This window comes from Scyliorhinus torazame, chromosome 22, assembly GCF_047496885.1.
Source record: "Scyliorhinus torazame isolate Kashiwa2021f chromosome 22, sScyTor2.1, whole genome shotgun sequence".
NCBI classification, from domain to species: Eukaryota; Metazoa; Chordata; class Chondrichthyes; order Carcharhiniformes; family Scyliorhinidae; genus Scyliorhinus; species Scyliorhinus torazame.
The window spans coordinates 94447461-94465446 of NC_092728.1; the positions used below are offsets into that span (position 1 = coordinate 94447461).

General features: G+C 47.7%; 1 protein-coding gene across 4 annotated transcripts in view; it reads left to right on the top strand.

The window, feature by feature from the left end:
• Positions 1-1518: 1518 nt before the first annotated feature.
• Positions 1519-17986, top strand: part of LOC140399235 (transforming growth factor beta receptor type 3-like) — a 172473-nt gene continuing 156005 nt past the window's right edge. For 3 of the 4 annotated variants that reach the window (XM_072488638.1, XM_072488642.1, XM_072488641.1), the window contains exons 1-2: positions 2227-2366; positions 3991-4215. In XM_072488638.1, the coding sequence (XP_072344739.1) occupies positions 4158-4215 (58 nt within the window). In that variant the 5' untranslated portion in view covers positions 2227-2366; positions 3991-4157. Of the gene's footprint in view, positions 1749-2226; positions 2367-3990; positions 4216-17986 lie in introns of those variants that run through there. The other variant, XM_072488640.1, reaches the window with a different exon arrangement.

Below are 17986 nucleotides of genomic sequence, written 5' to 3' on the forward strand. Positions count from 1 at the left end.
TCGAGGCATAAATTCTTGTATGTTGCTTCTTCAGAAGCTCCCAATTTCAGGATGCCATGCTTTCAGTGACATTGAATGACATTTAACATTGGCTACATGTTTGTCATGCAATGAACCATATCTCCATATCTTGGCATTTCTACCCAGCACAGCTCTCTTCAACAGACCAGATTCAGCAGTAAACTAGAGCCCACCCTTTCCCCAGTCCTTACACGCTCACCCACCCCTTTACCCGTGCTCACCCTCCCACCCCTTCCCCTATGCTCACCCTCCCATCCTCTTCGCTATACTCACCCTCTTCCTCCCATCCACTTCTCCATGCCTACCCACTTTACCCCATGCCCACCTTCTCTCCCCCATGCCCACCCTCTCCTCCCCAAGTCCACCTTCTCCGTCCCCATGCACATCCTCGCCTCTCCATGAAAGCCCTCTCCTCCCATGCCCAAACTCACTCATATACCCACCCTCCCACCCACGAGTACCCTCTCCTGCATGTCCACCTCCTTATCCTTACTGCCCATCCTCCCTGTGCCAACCTTCCATTTGCATACCCATCCTCTCCCCACCTCCTTCTTACACCACACCCAGCCCATGCCCACCCTCTCCTCCTATGTCCACCTTCCCATCCCATGCCGACCTCTCCTCATGATCACCTCCTCCTTAAACCACACCCTCCCCATGCCCACCCTCTCCTCACTATATACACCCTCCCCCCAAGCCCACCCACCAACCATTTCCCCATCCCTCCAGGCCTATGCTCTCCCCAACCCATCTACCATTTCCCCATCCTCTCTCCCACTCCCTCTCTCCCCCCCACCCCCCTCTCTACCCCCACCCCACCTCTCTCCACCCCAACCCCCCTCTCCTCCCACCCCCAACCCCTACCCACCCCACTCACCCCAACACCTACCCCCCACCCACCCCAACCCCTACCACCACCAACCCCCCACCCCAATCCCCCCCTGCTCACCCCAACCCCTACGCCCCCGCCCACATCAACCTACCCCAACCCCCCCTGCCGACCCTAACCACCCGCACTGCCCACCCCAAACCCCCTCCCTGCCCAACCCAGCCCCTCTCCCTGCCCAACCCAGCCCCTAACCCCTGCCCAACCCAGCCCCTAACCCCTGCCCAACCCAGCCCCTAACCCCTGCCCACCACAACCCCTAACCCCTGCCCACCACAACCCCTAACCCCTGCCCACCACAACCCCTAACCCCTGCCCAACCCAGCCCCTAACCCCTGCCCAACCCAGCCCCTAACCCCTGCCCAACCCAGCCCCTAACCCCTGCCCACCACAACCCCTAACCCCTGCCCACCACAACCCCTAACCCCTGCCCACCACAACCGTCCCTGCACACCCCAACCCACCCCGCCCACTACCCCTCCCGCCCCAACCCCCCAAGTTGTCGCCGATCAATTCCCGTTGAACTCGGACACTGCTAACGGTCGCCTCCCTTCGCCGCGCCTCCAGGTCCCCACGCGACGCGCCGCCAATCGGATTTCCCGGCGCCGGCTCGAGACAGTTTTTTTTCCGCTCTCGTCTTTTCGGAGACAGGAGGCGAAGCAGAAAAACAAAGTTTGCTCACAGTGCGTGCGCGGCGAGGGGAAAGGCAGGGAACAGGAAAAAGAACCTCAGCGGCAGAAACCAGCAGGTCAAAAGCGCCTTTTCGGACCGTTATTTTTTTTTGTTTGTTGCTTAGTTTGAGGAGGAGAACGTGAAGAATTCAGAACTTGCTGAATCTGAGGTAAGAAAAGTCAAGCGCTTCTGCCGTGTTAGCGCTGAAGAGGAGTTTCTTAAAAATGTTTATTTCGTACGAAGGTTTTAAAAAAAAAAAATAACGGGCGAGGGGAGAATATTTTACAGTTAACCAGAGACCGGCCCGAGCGTTCCCCATCTCGCGGTTAAACGGTTTCGTTTATTTTTTGAAAAAAATAAGCGATTAAATGTGTCCGTGAGATGACAAACTTTGAGGGAGGGGGGGGGAGAGGTGGTATTTTGTCGGTTTTATTTCTTCCACAGTTTTTGACGCGAGCCTGAAGTCCGTTTTCCTGTCAGCGGACGAGCCGCCCCTCCAGGTGCCGATTGGCCCTCGGCCTCCTCGGGGCGGTCCCCGGTCGCCGAGGCCGGCGTCCGATTGGACGACGCGGCTGTCGGTCAGGCGGGAGGGGCGGGGTCTCAGGCGGGAGGGGCGGGGTCGCTCATAGCAGAAGTAACGCACGCAAAATAAAGTTTGTCCAGAAGTTTGTGCCGGGGTGAAGAAGTTGAGTTAAAGGGCTAGTCCTTCGCACGCTATAAACGAGAAGGGGGAAAAAAAAAGAAGGGCGGTGGTGGTTCTCGTCAACGACTCCAACTGTCTTTCCAGGTAACGTGTTCGCTCCTGGGACCCCGGACAGAAGTTGTAGAAATTTAATGGGCAGTATATGCTTTGAATTTTTTGGGGGAAAAAACCCTTCTGATTCGAGTCCATTCGTATCTGCAATTAGGTCGGGGGGGGGGGGAGGGAGGGAGGAACGAGCTTCTACCGCCGTAGCTATTCAACTAGCCGTAGAAAAGTGACCGGACAGTATAAATGATTTTAGAAATCAGATGGGTGCTTAAATAGGATTTGACTGCAAGAAACAATACTTTTCACTGTATACTAACACATGTGACAATAATAAATCAAATGTATTTGGTTAACGCACTTAATGCAATAATACAGTCTGCACAGGTACATATGCGTTTTATGCAGTCGGATTTTAGATGGGGAAAATGTGTTCAAATGTTCTTCGCCAGCCGAGGATTCTGACCAAGCAGGCCGTGGCAAACTCGGGAAGTATTCATTTTTATAATAATTTTTACCAATTTGTTGGCAATATCGGTCTCTGAGCCTTTTGACCGAGTTTTCTTTTGTACAAACGAACCAAACTTTAATGTGCAACAATTCTGGAAGGAATCGACTTTATATTTATATGATGGAATAATCTGTCCTGCGCTATTGCCATCGGTCGAATGCATGTGTCAGTAATGAGTTTAATTGTTCCTATCAAATGTTCGACACGTGCTTTGAGTATTGGGAGTAATGTTTAACTTCGTGAAGGTAATATATTCGATCGAGTTGCGGTCGGTTTCCGAGTTGTTTGCAGAACTCCGTGTTCGGTAGTCAATATGAATAATAATTATCGAAGCTTCTGACCATGAATACAGTTTATTTAGAATTAGCCAGTTCACACTTTTAATTGTACCACACATTCTGCTGCAAGGATATTATTTTGCGTTAGTTGGTGGAGCTCTTGCTTTTTGAAAAATTGAGGGTTCTTAAACCACAATTGTTCACATAGTCAAAGATGTTTATCAGACCTCCTTTCCTATAATAGGTGAAGCCCATTCCCTGTTCAGGTGGTACAGGGAACGATCCCCTACTGCCTTTGAAAGAATAGGGTTTTCTCTTGGTCTTCTCGTTAATCTGGTTAATTTAGTTCATATTGTTGTTGGTGGGATGGATCTTGCTTTGGGTTTGCATAATCACTGTATGCAAAATTAAGAGATGTGATAAATTGCAAGTTTTACTTCCATCATTTTGCTGGGATATGTTTTTCCATTAGTTTATAATCCTCACATCTCTTTTTAAAAAAAACTTTCCCTAGGGAATCAAATATATAATTTTTATGGAAGAAATTCTTTTGGGTCTGATGCAGTGAATAGTTAAGTGGTTGAATAAATTGGCTTTCATAAAAATATCCAGCATATAAGTAACATAGCTGTAACACAAATGTTAGAAACTATATCCGAGACTCATTAATAAAAAGAAACAAAATCTTAGGGTTACTGGTCACTCTTGTGTTTTTAACATCAGACTTCTGATTTTGTAAAGTTTAACTGTTTACTGAACTTCCCAAGAGATGCAATTAATGTGAATTAATGTATGCTGATGATTGATATCAGATTAAAAGGACAAAACAATTAATTTTAGTGACAAGTTAATTGCATTTTTATTTTTCTGATAGATTCCGACACACCTCAAGGCTGGATTTGTGTAGAACGGTCTTCCATTTCGAGATTTTTCCTAAGTGCGATTTGATACAAATTTCCGTTTCACCTCGAGAAGAACAGCTTCTGGTGTATCGACTCCTAGATACAGGATAGAAGAACCATTCATCAGGAAAATAAAACCATGCAAGCAATTCTACCAGTAGTCGTATTAATAATTTTTGGATCGCAGATACAAGCGGGTAAATTTAAGATATTTATATCAGTCACTGAGCAGACATTTTTGTTAATTGTACATGTACCAAACAAACACCATCCGTGTAGTAAATTAACATTAGATTTAATGAGTCTGCATTCCAAGATCTCTGCCATCACTAGTTTAAGTTCTTCTAAAATCGGCAAATGTATAAAACGATGTTAAGTATGACATTTCAAGAATGTTTTGAAGATGGACTTTTTAATTTTACCATTAGGGAACCAAGCGGTGGTAAGAATTTTATATTGATGTGCCCTCATCAATGGCATCCTTCCATTAATGAAAATGATGGACAATATATTTGCTGAAGATGGGATAGATATCAAAATATGGTTAAACTTCAAATGTATTGCTATACTAAATCTGTTTTATTAGTCTGCTTATATTTTCTTTTTAGAGTGATTAATCGAATGTACCCTTCCTAATTTAAAATATAATAATTCAAAAGATCATTGCCTATTTTCTGAATCTTGAAGTAGAGAAAAGCTTTAATGCCAATGAATAACTTAAAGATCTGTCCTTGTCTTGTAGATAGTTAGACAGTCAATCATTTCTTTAGTAACACTCTACTTCTGAGCCAGGTGGTTGTGGGCTCAAGCCCAACTCCAGAGATTTGAGCACATCATCTAGGCTGTACTTCAGTGTAATACCTGAAGGGATGCTGCATTGATTGAGGTGTTGCCTTTTAGATTACGGTCTTAAACTGAGGCCCTGGGCTGGATTCTCCGGTCCCCCAGTTGTGCAAATGTGCCGTTTGCTGGTGGCGGGATTCTCTCTTCCCTCTGCAGATCAATGGGATTTCCCATTGAAGACATCCCACGCCACCAAGAAATCTTTGGGTGGGGTTGAACTGCTGGCAGGAACAGAAAATTGTTTTAGCATCCATAGAATCCCTACAGTGCAGGAGGACATTTGGCTCATCGAGGGTCGCTCTGAAAGAGCATCCTATCCCTAAAATCCCGTAACCCCACCTAACCTTTGGGCTAAGTGGTAATTTGCCATGGCCAATCCGCCTAACCTGCACATCTTTGGACTGTGGGAGGAAACTGGAGCACCCGGATGAAATCCACACAGACACGGGGAAAACGTGCAAACTCCGCACTTGTCACCCAAGGCTGGAATGGAACCCAGGTCCCTGGCGCTGTGAGGCAGCAGTGCTAACCACTCTGTTACCGTGCCGCTAACGTGCATTGTGAAAAGATTTCCAATAAATCCTGCTGTCAGTTGGTAAATTTGTTCAACATCTATTTTTTTTGTCAATGCTACAATTATTGCCCATGGCCAGTTGCTTTTGAAATATGGTGCTGTGCTGCCCTTCATTAACTACTTTCTTGGGCTTGCTAGATCATTGAGGGAGATTCAGAGATCCGGGCTAAATCCTTTGGCGATACAGATTCAAATCCCACTATGGTAGCTGGTAGAATTTAACTTCAATCAATAAAATGGTGACCATGGAAAGACTTCCGGGTGCGGCGATGACCAGCTGAGTCGCACGTTTCGGCAGCTCCCTGTGAAACGGACTTTTGGGCTCTTGATAGGAGCCCCAACGGCAATTTTAACGGCTGAAAACACCGTGCGGTAAACCAGAAGGGTGTTCCCCCTGGACACGGATGGAAAAAGGAGAGGAAAGTGGCCGGATTGCAGCGGATCCTTTGGAACAACGGCAAGGAAGGCAAGCAGAAACCAAGATGGCGTCGGAAGGTGGCAGTTTCATATGGGGCCCTGAACAACAAGAGTTGTTGAAACGCTGCGTGGAGGAGATAAAAAAGGAAATGAAGAAAGAGTTGTTGGCCCCGATATTACAGGCGATTGAAGGGCTGAAAGAGGAACAAAAGACCCAGGAGCAGGAGCTTCGGGTCGTGAAGGCGAAAGCAGCAGAGAATGAAAACGACATACAGGGCCTGGTGGTGAAGTCGGAGATACAGGAGGCACACCAGAAACGATCTGTGGAGAGGTTGGAGGCACTGGAAAATAACGCAAGGAGGAACAACTTGAGGATTCTTGGCCTTCCTGAAGGTGTGGAGGGGGCGGACGTCGGGGCATATGTGAGCACGATGCTGCACTCGTTAATGGGAGTGGAGGCCCCGACGGGTCCGTTGGAGGTGGAGGGAGCATACCGAGTTATGGTGCGAGGACCGAGAGCAGGAGAAGCTCCCAGAGCCATAGTGGTGAGATTTCTCCGTTTTAAGGATAGAGAAATGGTCCTTAGATGGGCGAAGAAAACTCGGTGTAGTAAATGGGAGAACGCGATGATCCGCGTCTACCAAGATTGGAGTGCGGAGGTGGCGAGAAGGAGGGCGAGCTTTAATCGGGCCAAAGCGGTACTTCACAAAAAAAAGATAAAGTTTGGAATGCTGCAACCGGCAAGACTGTGGGTCACATATCAAGGGAGGCACCACTACTTTGAGACGGCGGATGAAGCGTGGACTTTTATTGTAGAAGAAAAATTGGAATGATTGGACTACGAAAATGAACGTTTGGACAAAGTGGTGGGACGAGTGGGGGGGGGGGGGCGAAGAGGGATTGTATGATTAATCCTGCGGTATGGTAACTTTTCTTTCTCCCACAGGTGGTGATGGGGGGAGGTGGGGAGGGAGAGGAGATGGGGCGTTGGCCATGGGAGGCGGGGCCGAGGGAGAGGCGCGGGCTTGGTTCCCGCGCTATGATAATTATGGCGGGAATAGAGAAGCAGGAAGGAGGGGGCACCGCACGGGGCGAGCCGTGATCACGGGGGGAAGCCGAGGTCAGCCAGAGTTTGCTGACTTCTGGGAGCAACATGGGGGGAGTAATTACGCTAGCGGGGGGTCTAGCGGGGGGGGGGGGGGGAGGGGGGAATTACTGGGTTGCTGCTGCTGGGGAAAGGGGGGAGTGGGTGCGGGAAAGGATGGGCGGGGGGGCACCGTCTGGGAGAAATACAGCCGCGTGGGAACTGGGCGAGAAGCTGGAAAAAGATGATGGCTAACCGGCAAGGGGGGGGGGGTGGGAAGCCCCCCAACTCGGCTGATCACGTGGAACGTGAGGGGGCTTAACGGGCCGATAAAGAGGGCACGAGTACTCGCACACCTTAAGAAACTTAAAGCAGATGTGGTCATGTTACAGGAAACGCACCTGAAACTGATAGATCAGGTTAGGTTGCGCAAAGGATGGGTAGGGCAGGTGTTCCATTCGGGGCTGGATGCGAAAAACAGGGGGGTGGCTATATTAGTGGGGAAGCGGGTAATGTTCGAGGCAAAGACTATAGTGGCGGATAACGGGGGCAGATACGTGATGGTGAGTGGCAAATTACAGGGAGAGATGGTGGTGTTGGTAAACGTGTATGCCCCGAATTGGGACGATGCCAATTTTATGAGGCGAATGCTAGGACGCATCCCAGACCTAGAGACCGGAAAGCTGATAATGGGGGGAGACTTTAATACGGTGTTGGAACCAAGGCTGGATAGGTCGAAGTCCAGGACTGGTAGGAGGCCGGCAGCAGCCAAGGTGCTTAAGGATTTTATGGAGCAGATGGGAGGGGTGGACCCGTGGAGATTCAGTAGACCTAGGAGTAAGGAGTTCTCGTTTTTCTCCTATGTCCATAAAGTCTATTCACGCATAGACTTTTTTGTGTTGGGTAGGGCATTGATCCCGAGGGTGAGGGGAACGGAATATACGGCTATAGCCATTTCGGATCATGCCCCACACTGGGTAGACTTGGAGATAGGGGAGGAAACAAGAGGGCGTCCACCCTGGAGAATGGATATGGGACTAATGGCGGATGAGGGGGTGTGCTTAAGGGTGAGGGGATGCATTGAAAAGTACTTGGAACTCAATGACAATGGGGAGGTTCAGGTGGGAGTGGTCTGGGAGGCGTTGAAGGCGGTGGTTAGGGGGGAGCTGATATCAATAAGGACACATAAAGGGAAGCAGGAGAGTAAGGAACGGGAGCGGTTGTTGCAAGAACTTTTGAGGGTGGACAGACAGTATGCGGAAGCACCGGAGGAGGGACTGTATAGGGAAAGGCAAAGGCTGCATGTGGAATTTGACTTGCTGACCACAGGCACTGCAGAGGCACAATGGAGGAAGGCGCAGGGTGTACAGTATGAATATGGAGAGAAGGCGAGCAGATTGCTGGCACACCAATTGAGGAAAAGGGGAGCAGCGAGGGAAATAGGGGGGGTGAGAGACGAAGATGGAGAGACGGAGCGGGGAGCGGAGAGAGTGAATGAAGTGTTCAAGACATTTTATAAAAAATTGTATGAAGCTCAACCCCCGGATGGGAGGGAGAGAATGATGGAGTTTTTGGATCGGCTGGAAATTCCCAAGGTGGAAGAGCAGGAAAGGATGGGATTGGGAGCACAGATCACGGTAGAAGAAGTGGTGAAAGGAATTAGGAACATGCAGACGGGAAAGGCCCCGGGACCGGACGGATTCCCAGTTGAATTTTACAGAAAATATTTGGACTTGCTCGCCCCGCTACTGACGAGGACCTTCAACGAGGCAAAGGAAAGGGGACAACTGCCCCCGACTATGTCAGAAGCAACGATATCGCTTCTTTTAAAGAAGGAAAAGGATCCGCTACAATGCGGGTCCTACAGACCAATCTCCCTCCTCAATGTAGATGCCAAGGTCTTGGCCAAGGTAATGGCAATGAGAATAGAGGAATGTGTCCCGGGGGTGGTTCATGAGGACCAAACTGGGTTTGTGAAGGGGAGACAGCTGAACACGAACATACGGAGGTTGTTAGGCGTAATGATGATGGCCCCACCAGAGGGTGAAACGGAGATAGTAGTGGCGATGGATGCCGAGAAAGCATTTGATAGAGTGGAGTGGGATTATCTGTGGGAGGTGTTGAGGAGATTTGGGTTCGGAGAGGGGTATGTTAGATGGGTGCAGCTGTTGTATAGGGCCCCAGTGGCGAGTGTGGTCACGAATGGACGGGGATCGGCATATTTTCGGCTCCACAGAGGGACAAGGCAGGGATGTCCTCTGTCCCCATTACTGTTTGCACTGGCGATTGAGCCCCTGGCGATAGCGCTGAGAGGTTCCAAGGGATGGAGGGGAATACTTAGGGGAGGAGAAGAACACCGGGTATCTTTATATGCGGATGATCTGCTACTATATGTGGCGGATCCAGCGGAGGGGATGCCAGAAATAATGCGGATACTTGGGGAGTTTGGGGATTTTTCAGGGTATAAATTGAACATGGGAAAGAGTGAGCTGTTTGTGGTGCATCCAGGGGAGCAGAGTAGAGAAATAGAAGACCTACCGTTGAGGAAGGTAACAAGAGACTTTCGTTACCTGGGGATCCAGATAGCTAAGAATTGGGGCACATTGCACAGGCTAAATTTGACGCGGTTGGTGGAACAGATGGAGGAAGATTTCAAGAGATGGGACATGGTAGCATTGTCAATGGCAGGGAGGGTGCAGGCAGTTAAGATGGTGGTCCTCCCGAGATTCCTTTTTGTGTTTCAGTGTCTCCCGGTGGTGATCACGAAGGCTTTTTTCAAAAGGATAGAAAAGAGTATTATGGGTTTTGTTTGGGCCGGGAAGACTCCGAGAGTGAGGAAGGGATTCTTACAGCGTAGTAGGGATAGGGGGGGCTGGCACTACCGAGCCTAAGTGAGTATTATTGGGCCGCTAATATTTCAATGGTGAGTAAGTGGATGGGAGAGGAGGAAGGAGCGGCGTGGAAGAGATTAGAGAGGGCGTCCTGTAGGGGGACCAGCCTGCAGGCTATGGTGACAGCCCCATTGCCGTTCTCACCAAGGAACTATACCACGAGTCCGGTGGTGGTAGCTACACTGAAGATTTGGGGACAGTGGAGACGACATAGGGGAAAGACCGGAGCACTGGGGGGGTCCCCGATAAGAAACAACCATAGGTTTGCCCCGGGGGGAATGGATGGGGGATATGGAATGTGGCAAAGAGCAGGTATAACGCAATTGAAAGATCTATTTGTGGATGGGAAGTTTGCGAGTCTGGGAGCGCTGACCGAGAAATATGGGTTGCCCCAAGGGAATGCATTCAGGTACATGCAATTGAGGGCTTTTGCGAGGCAGCAGGTGAGGGAATTCCCGCAGCTCCCGACACAAGAGGTGCAGGACAGAGTCATCTCAAAGAAATGGGTGGGGGACGGTAAGGTGTCGGATATATATAGGGAAATGAGAGACGAAGGGGAGACTATGATGGACGAACTAAAAGGGAAATGGGAAGAAGAGCTAGGGGAGGAGATTGAGGAGGGGATGTGGGCAGATGCCCTAAACAGGGTAAACTCGTCGTCCTCGTGCGCCAGGCTAAGCCTGATTCAGTTTAAGGTATTACACAGGGCACATATGACTGGAACACGGCTCAGTAAATTTTTTGGGGTGGAGGATAGGTGTGCGAGGTGCTCGAGAAGCCCAGCGAATCATACCCATATGTTTTGGTCATGCCCGGCACTACAGGGGTTTTGGATGGGGGTGACAAAGGTGCTTTCGAAAGTAGTAGGAGTCCGGGTCGAACCAAGCTGGGGGTTGGCTATATTTGGGGTTGCACAAGAGCCGGGAGTGCAGGAGGCGAAAGAGGCCGATGTTTTGGCCTTTGCGTCCCTAGTAGCCCGGCGCAGAATATTGCTAATGTGGAAAGAAGCCAAGCCCCCGGGGGTGGAGACCTGGATAAATGATATGGCGGGGTTCATAAAGTTAGAGCGGATTAAGTTCGTCCTAAGGGGGTCGGCTCAAGGGTTTACAAGGCGGTGGCAACCGTTCGTCGAATATCTTGCGGAAAGATAGATAGGGGAGAACAAAGAAGGCAGCAGCAGCAGCCCAGAACTTGGGGGGTGGGGGGGGGGTGTGGCCTGAGACAAGGCAGTTGCCAATTAGGGCTAGTTTTTATTTTTGTTATTTAATATTTATTTATTTGTTGTTGTTTTTTTTTGTTCTTGTTTAAATAAAAAAGGTCATTATTATCTGTATTGTTATAATGTTGTGTAAAGGATGCACAATGTACTGTGTTGGTTGACCAAAAATTTTCAATAAAATATTATTTAAAAAAAAAAAAAAAAAATGGTGACCATGAAACGAGCAACAATGTGTAAATTCATCTGGTTCACTAATGTACTTTATGGAAGTGAATCTGCCATCCTTACCTAGTCTGATCTTCTAGATCCTCTGAAATGGTCAAGCAAACCACTCTGTTCAAGGGAACTCAGGGATGGGCAACAAATGCTGGGTCTTGGTAGTGGTGGCATATTCCTTTCTGTAAAGGATACTAGTAAAGTAGTTGGATTTTTGCAACAACCTGCCCACTTTCTTGGTCAGTTCATAAAATACTAGAATTCAGTGCTAATTTTATAATTTACTATGAAATTTATTACACATTTTGCCATAATTATTAGAAATAAGTGAGTTCAAACTCTGGGTTACTGGTCTAGTATGCCTATTCACAATGTGTATTTATAATTTTATGTAATTTTACACCTCCGAGAAAGAAGCCAACATTATGATCTTAAAATGTTGCTTGGAATAGCTTTGAAAAGTTATAATGTTCAAGGAATTGGTCAGCTGACAGATTTCCGCTGGCTGTCGCTTCAGCGACAGAAATTGAAATAAATATCTTCATAACATCCTGCAAAGCCATCAATCAGTTGACTATTTGGAACAAATATAATAATACAAAATTACTATTTTTTTTTAAACAAACTTAAACAGATTATAACTGTAACTTCAGGAATGGAGCTAATTTGTTGACATCCAAAATATATCTTGTGAGTAGCTAAATCATACAAACCCAGAAAGATATTGGATTGGATTTGTTTATTGTCACGTGTACCGAGGTACAGTGAAAAGTATTTTTCTGCGAGCAGATCATTAAGTACATGGGAAGAAATGGGAATAAAAGAAAATACATATTAGGGCAACACAAGGTATACCATGTAACTACATAAGCACTGGCATCGGATGAAGCATACAGGGTGTGTTAATGAAGTCAGTTATAAGAGGGTCATTTAGGAGTCTGGTAACAGCGGGGAAGAAGCTGTTTTGAGTTTGTTTGTGCGTGTTCTCAGACTTCTGTATCTCCTGCCCGATAGAAGAAGTTGGAAGAGTGAGTAAGCAGGGTGGGAGGGGTCTTTGATTATGCTGCCCGCTTTCCCCAGGCAGTGGGAGGTGTAGATGGAGTCAATGGATGGGAGGCAGGTTCATGTGATGGACTGGGCGGTGTTCACGACTCTGAAGTTTCTTGCGGTCCTGGGCCGAGCAGTTGCCATATCTGGCTGTGATGCAGCCAGATAGGATGCTTTCTATGGTGTATCTGTAAAATTTGGTAAGGGTTAATGTGGCCATGCCAAATTTCCTTAGTTTCCTGAGGAGGTATAGGCGTTGTTGTGCTTCCTTGGTGGGAGCGTCAACGTGGGTGGACCAGGACAGATTTTTGGAGATGTGCACCCTAGGAGTTTGAAACTGCTAACCATCTCCACCTCAGCCCTGTTGATGCTGACAGGGGTGTGTACAGTTCTTTGCTTCCTGAAGTCAATGACCAGCTCTTTAGTTTTGCTGGCATTGAGGGAGAGATTGTTGTCGCTGCACCACTCCACTAGGTTCTCAATCTCCCTCCATTCTGACTTGTCGTTATTCAAGATCCTGCCCACTATGGTCGTATCGTCAGCAAACTTGTAGATGGAGTTAGAACCAAATTTTGCCACGCAGTTGTGTACAGGGAGTAGAGTAGGGGGCTAAGTACGCAGCCTTGCGGGGCCCCGGTATTGAGGACTATTGTGGAGGAGGTGGCGTTGTTCATTCTTACTGATTGTGGTCTGTTGGTCAGAAAATTGAAGAAATAAATCGCTTTTTGTCACAAGTAGGCTTCAAATGAAATTACTGTGAAAAGCCCCGAGTCGCCACATTCCGGCGCCTGTTTGGGGAGGCTGGTACGGGAATTGAACCGTGCTGCTGGCTTGCCTTGGACTGCTTTCAAAGCCAGCGATTTAGCCCGGTGCTAAACCAGCCTCTATCCTAATCGAGGATCCAGTTGCAGAGTGGGGAGCCAAGTCCTAGGTTTTGGAGCTTTGATGTGAGCTTGGCTGGGATTATGGTGTTGAAGGCGGAGCTGTAGTCAATAGTACAATATTAAGTTTGTACTAGGGCTACAGCCAGGCTACAAGTGGATTTTGCACCCTTGGCTTTCTATCTCCTGATCTCCTGATCTCTGTCCTAAGGGCCCCAGCTGGAAGTGTACATATTGGGTAGATTAGGCTTGGCCGATGCCAGTTACAATTTAATAACCCACCTGCGATTATCCATTAGGGTTGCGGTCAGGTTTTAAAAAAAATTGATTATTGGATATGAGTGTCGCTGGCAAGGCCAATGTCTGTTACTCATCCCTAATTGCCTTTGTGAAGGTGGTGGTGAGCAGTCTTCTTGAAATGCTATGATTAATGTATGATGGGGCTGGTTTAGCACACTGGGCTAAATCGCTGGCTTTGAAAGCAGACCAAGGCAGGCCAGCAGCACGGTTCAATTCCCGTACCAGCCTCCCTGAACAGGCGCCGGAATGTGGCGACTAGGGGCTTTTCACAGTAACTTCATTGAAGCCTACTTGTGACAAGCGATTTTCATTTCATTTCATTCATAAGGTGCATCCTCTGCTGCTAAGAATAAGTGAAAGTGAAAGAATGACAATTTAGTTACTCGTCAGAGTGATGTATGACTTAAAGGGGAACTTGCAGGTAGTGATGTTCCTGTGTATCAGATGCTCTTGACTATAGTGCTAGTGACTATATAAGTATGCAGGATGCTGTTGAAGGAGAGTATGGAGGATGCTGTTGAAGGAGCCTTGACATTTGCTGCAGTGTACATTGTAGATGGTACACTGCTGTCACTGAGCTGGGGTGGAGAGAGTGGTGTTCAAGGTTGTAGAAGGGGTGACAATCGAGCAGGCTGTTTTGTCCTAGATGGTGTCGACCTTGAGTGTTGGAACTTTGGGGATTCAGGAGCTGAGTTACTCAACAGAATTCCCAAGCCCTGACCTGCTCTTGGAGCTACAGCGTTTATAAGACTTGTCAAGTTAAATTCTAGGTCAACGGTAACCACCAGGATATTGATGGTGGGAGGGGCAGTGATTGTAATGCCATTGAATGTAAAAAGGGCTGCTTAAATTATGTTTTGTTAGAGTGGCCATTGCCTACCATTCATGTGGCTTGAATGTTAGTTGCCACTTCAGCCCAAGCCTGACAGTTGTACAGGTCTTGTTGCACGACTGCTTCAGTATCTGAGGAGTTGCAAATTGCACTGAACACTACAATTACCAGTGAATACTTCAGATCCTATGGTTGTGATTCACTTGAAAAATGACAAGTGTCATTTTGGGAGGGATTTGTGGGGTGACTTGCACTGGCTGTAATGGTGTGATTGAGATTGGTATTCACCCGTACTTAGTGCAAAAAATGAGCCCCCACGTGAAACTTGCCATGTCTGAGTCCCCAGGCGTCTGATTCGCCCAACTCACGGCTCAGCTGCTCACAGCTGACAAGGGGGGGCATCATTTAAATGGTCCCTCAGCACTTAGTCCCAGTCAAGCCAGGAGGATGGCAGCACAGAGACCTGCTCCTCGATTTGGAGATGTCGACCTGACCAGGTTTCTGGATGGCTGGAGGAGAGGCGGGGCACGGGGCACCCTGTACCTCTAATGGTGTAGGGGAACCAACTGAGCGGTGACAAATGTCGTCAGGGAGACAGTTATAGTTAGTGCAGGCAGCATGTGGTAGTCCGGTAAGAGCTGCAGCTGTGGTTGGCCCCCTGTTATGGGTCTCCACAGTATTTAAAGATGGCTTGAATGCCTCACGTATGCAAATCACTCCCTACAGCCACCTGAACAACCTCAGCCCTCTTGAAACACAGCAACTTGGGCATCAGCTACAGTGCCTTTGAGCTGCATGCCAATAAATAGAGAGGACTACTCACCTCATTGCACCTGCTCGTTATCCATTGCGCCAGGTCCCCGTTTCTGCACAGGAGTATGAAACGATGCCCCATGACCTCTTGCTGGGGGAGGGTGGTGATTCCTGGGAGGCTGCTGCATTCAACTTTAATCTTACTAATGAGATACAGCTTCTTGCCCTTTCTGTGTGAGATCCTGATCACGCTATCGGGAGCGGTCTGGGAGAATGGCAAACTGTTTGGTGGCCTCTCCTGCTGTTCACCCGATGTAACAGGATTGGCACCTGGCGCAACACGGTGGGATATCATGGCCTATGTTAGAGGGAAGGTCAGTTAAGCAGCTGAAGATGTTTGGGCCAGGATCCTATCCTTTTGTTTTATAAAATTAGAGTACCCAATTCATTTTTTCCAATTAAGGAGCAATTTAGCGTGACCAATCCACCTAGCCTGCACATCTTTGGGTTGTGGGGGCACACTGAAATGACCCAGAGCCGGGATCGAACCTGGGACCTTGGCACCGTGAGGCAGCAGGGCTAACCCACTGCGCCACCGTGCTGTCCTCCAGGACCCTATCCTGAAGAACAATTCAGTGATGTCCTGGATCTGAAATGATCCAACCACTTGAATAAATATCATAGACGTTCAGAGTTATTAAACAGGCCATTCAGCCCATTGTGTCTGCCCTGGCTTACCAAATGAGGAATTTGTCTCGTAACCCCACAAATTCTTCTTTTTCAGATAACAGTAATTTTCTTTTTGAATGCTTTAATTTAAACCTGCCTCCATCACATACGTAGGCACTGCATACTAGTTCAAAACATCTAGGAATGGAAAGAACTTGAAATAAATTAAATTTTTATAAAATTCTATTCTGAAACATATTCAAATAAAAATCATCTGGCAGGTGACATGTCCAGACTGTTGAGAGGAAAGAAGAAGGTCCTATAACCTGAATTCTGGCTGACAACAATCTTGGGTGGTTTGGTTGTTAAAGGTTAAGGAGATGATATGGTGTAGAGGTGGTTTGACTGGGAAAAAAGTGCTGTATATTTGTAAACAATGACCAGACCAGTGCTACTGGCTTTGGATTAAACAGAATAGAATCACTACAGTGCAGAAAGAGGCCATTCGGCCCATCAAATCTGTACCGAAGCTTTGAAAGACTACCCCGCCTAGGCCCAATTCTCCCTTCCTATTCCTAACCCCACCCTAAAGGGCAATTCAGCATGGCAATTTAGCATCCTAACCTGCTCATATTTGGACTCTTGAGAGGAAACCGGAAACCCATGCAGACACGGGGAAAATGTGCAAACTCCACAGAGTCAGTCACCCGAGGTCGGAATAAAACTTGGGTCCCTGTGCCACCATGCCGCCCTTGGCTGTCAGTCTCCAGATTCCGGGAAAGTTTAGGAATATACGGTTTTGAAGCAGTATACTTTTAAATGTCAATTTAATTCCAAGGTAGAATGGAGTTGGGTGTCTTGAGGGTAACAAATTAACATTCTACCTAGATACAATGCCCATTTGATTCATATTGCCATTGAGATGGGTTTTGAGAGGTAGCCATTGTAGGATTGGGTTGCAATATCTTTATAAAGTGTCACTGAACTTCGCAGGTTAGGTCAGTCTGCAAGAATCTTAAGAGAGCAAGAGAGAACAGATAAATGGTTGTGGATGGGAGCCTACACTTGGCTTGAAGTTTGTGAGGGTTTCAACAAAGTTGGAAGATCGACTAGCTTTGGCTAGAGGCAGGGATCTCCAATTCATCCCTCACTGTGAAAGTTAATTTGGGGAGTATAAGTTTTATGTGGCTGAAAAAGGAGCTGAGGATAACTTTGGTCTGGTTCTTGGGGAAATAAGTGTTTACCTAAGGGACAGAACAATATATTACATTGAGGGGGATATTCATTTGTTTTAAGTGTTAAATGGAGATCTTTTCCTGGAGTTCATGGTCTATATGATAGCATGGTAGCACAAGTGGATAGCACTGTGGCTTCACAGCGCCAGGGTCCCAGGTTCGATTCCCCGCTGGGTCACTGTTTGTGCGGATTCTGCACGTTCTCCCCGTGTCTGCGTGGGTTTCCTCCGGGTGCTCCGATTTCCTCCCACAGTCCAAAGATGTGCAGGTTAGGTGGATTGGCCATGTTAAATTGCCCTTAGCGTCCAAAAAGGTTAGGAGGGGTTATTGGGTTACGGGGATAGGGTGGAAGTGAAGGCTTAAGTGGGTCGGTGCAGACTCGATGGGCCGAATGGCCTCCTGCACTATGTTCTATGTATTTTCTGTGTATATTTCTCAAATAGTATTTTGTCAATTTTGTTTCGAGTTTGTTTGTTGCTGTAAAAGTCTTGCAGCTTAAAATCTTGTTGTGCAATCCCTACAGTCGCCCATTGGAAGTCTGAACGTTTTCCAAAAGGTATCCAACTCTAAAGGGGTTATAACGTTGTTTAAAAATAAACCCCATGCTGTCACTACTCCTCTGAAACAGATGGCAACTTCTGAAGTCTGCATATGTGCAGTAAAACGTGTAAATATGTAAATAGAGAAGTTGCTGTCAGTGATGCTGTGCTTCGGCTGGGTTTCTCCATTGTGAGTCCGTCCTGCTAGCAAGGTCGGAGAATTTAGCGCGTTCACGATTCTCTACACCCACCGCTTATCAATGTGATTTCCCATTGAAACTACCCCAGCTGCCAGGAAACCTGTGGGCGGGGTGCACTGACAGTGGGACCAGAGCATCCCACCACCAGCAAATGGACAGAGAATCCCGCCCATCCCCATATGGATCACTTTTGGTGCCCCCTGAGATGGCAATCAAGCTGCAATCATTGAACTGATCAGAACCACATTGTGCTATTAGTCTTGCTGTC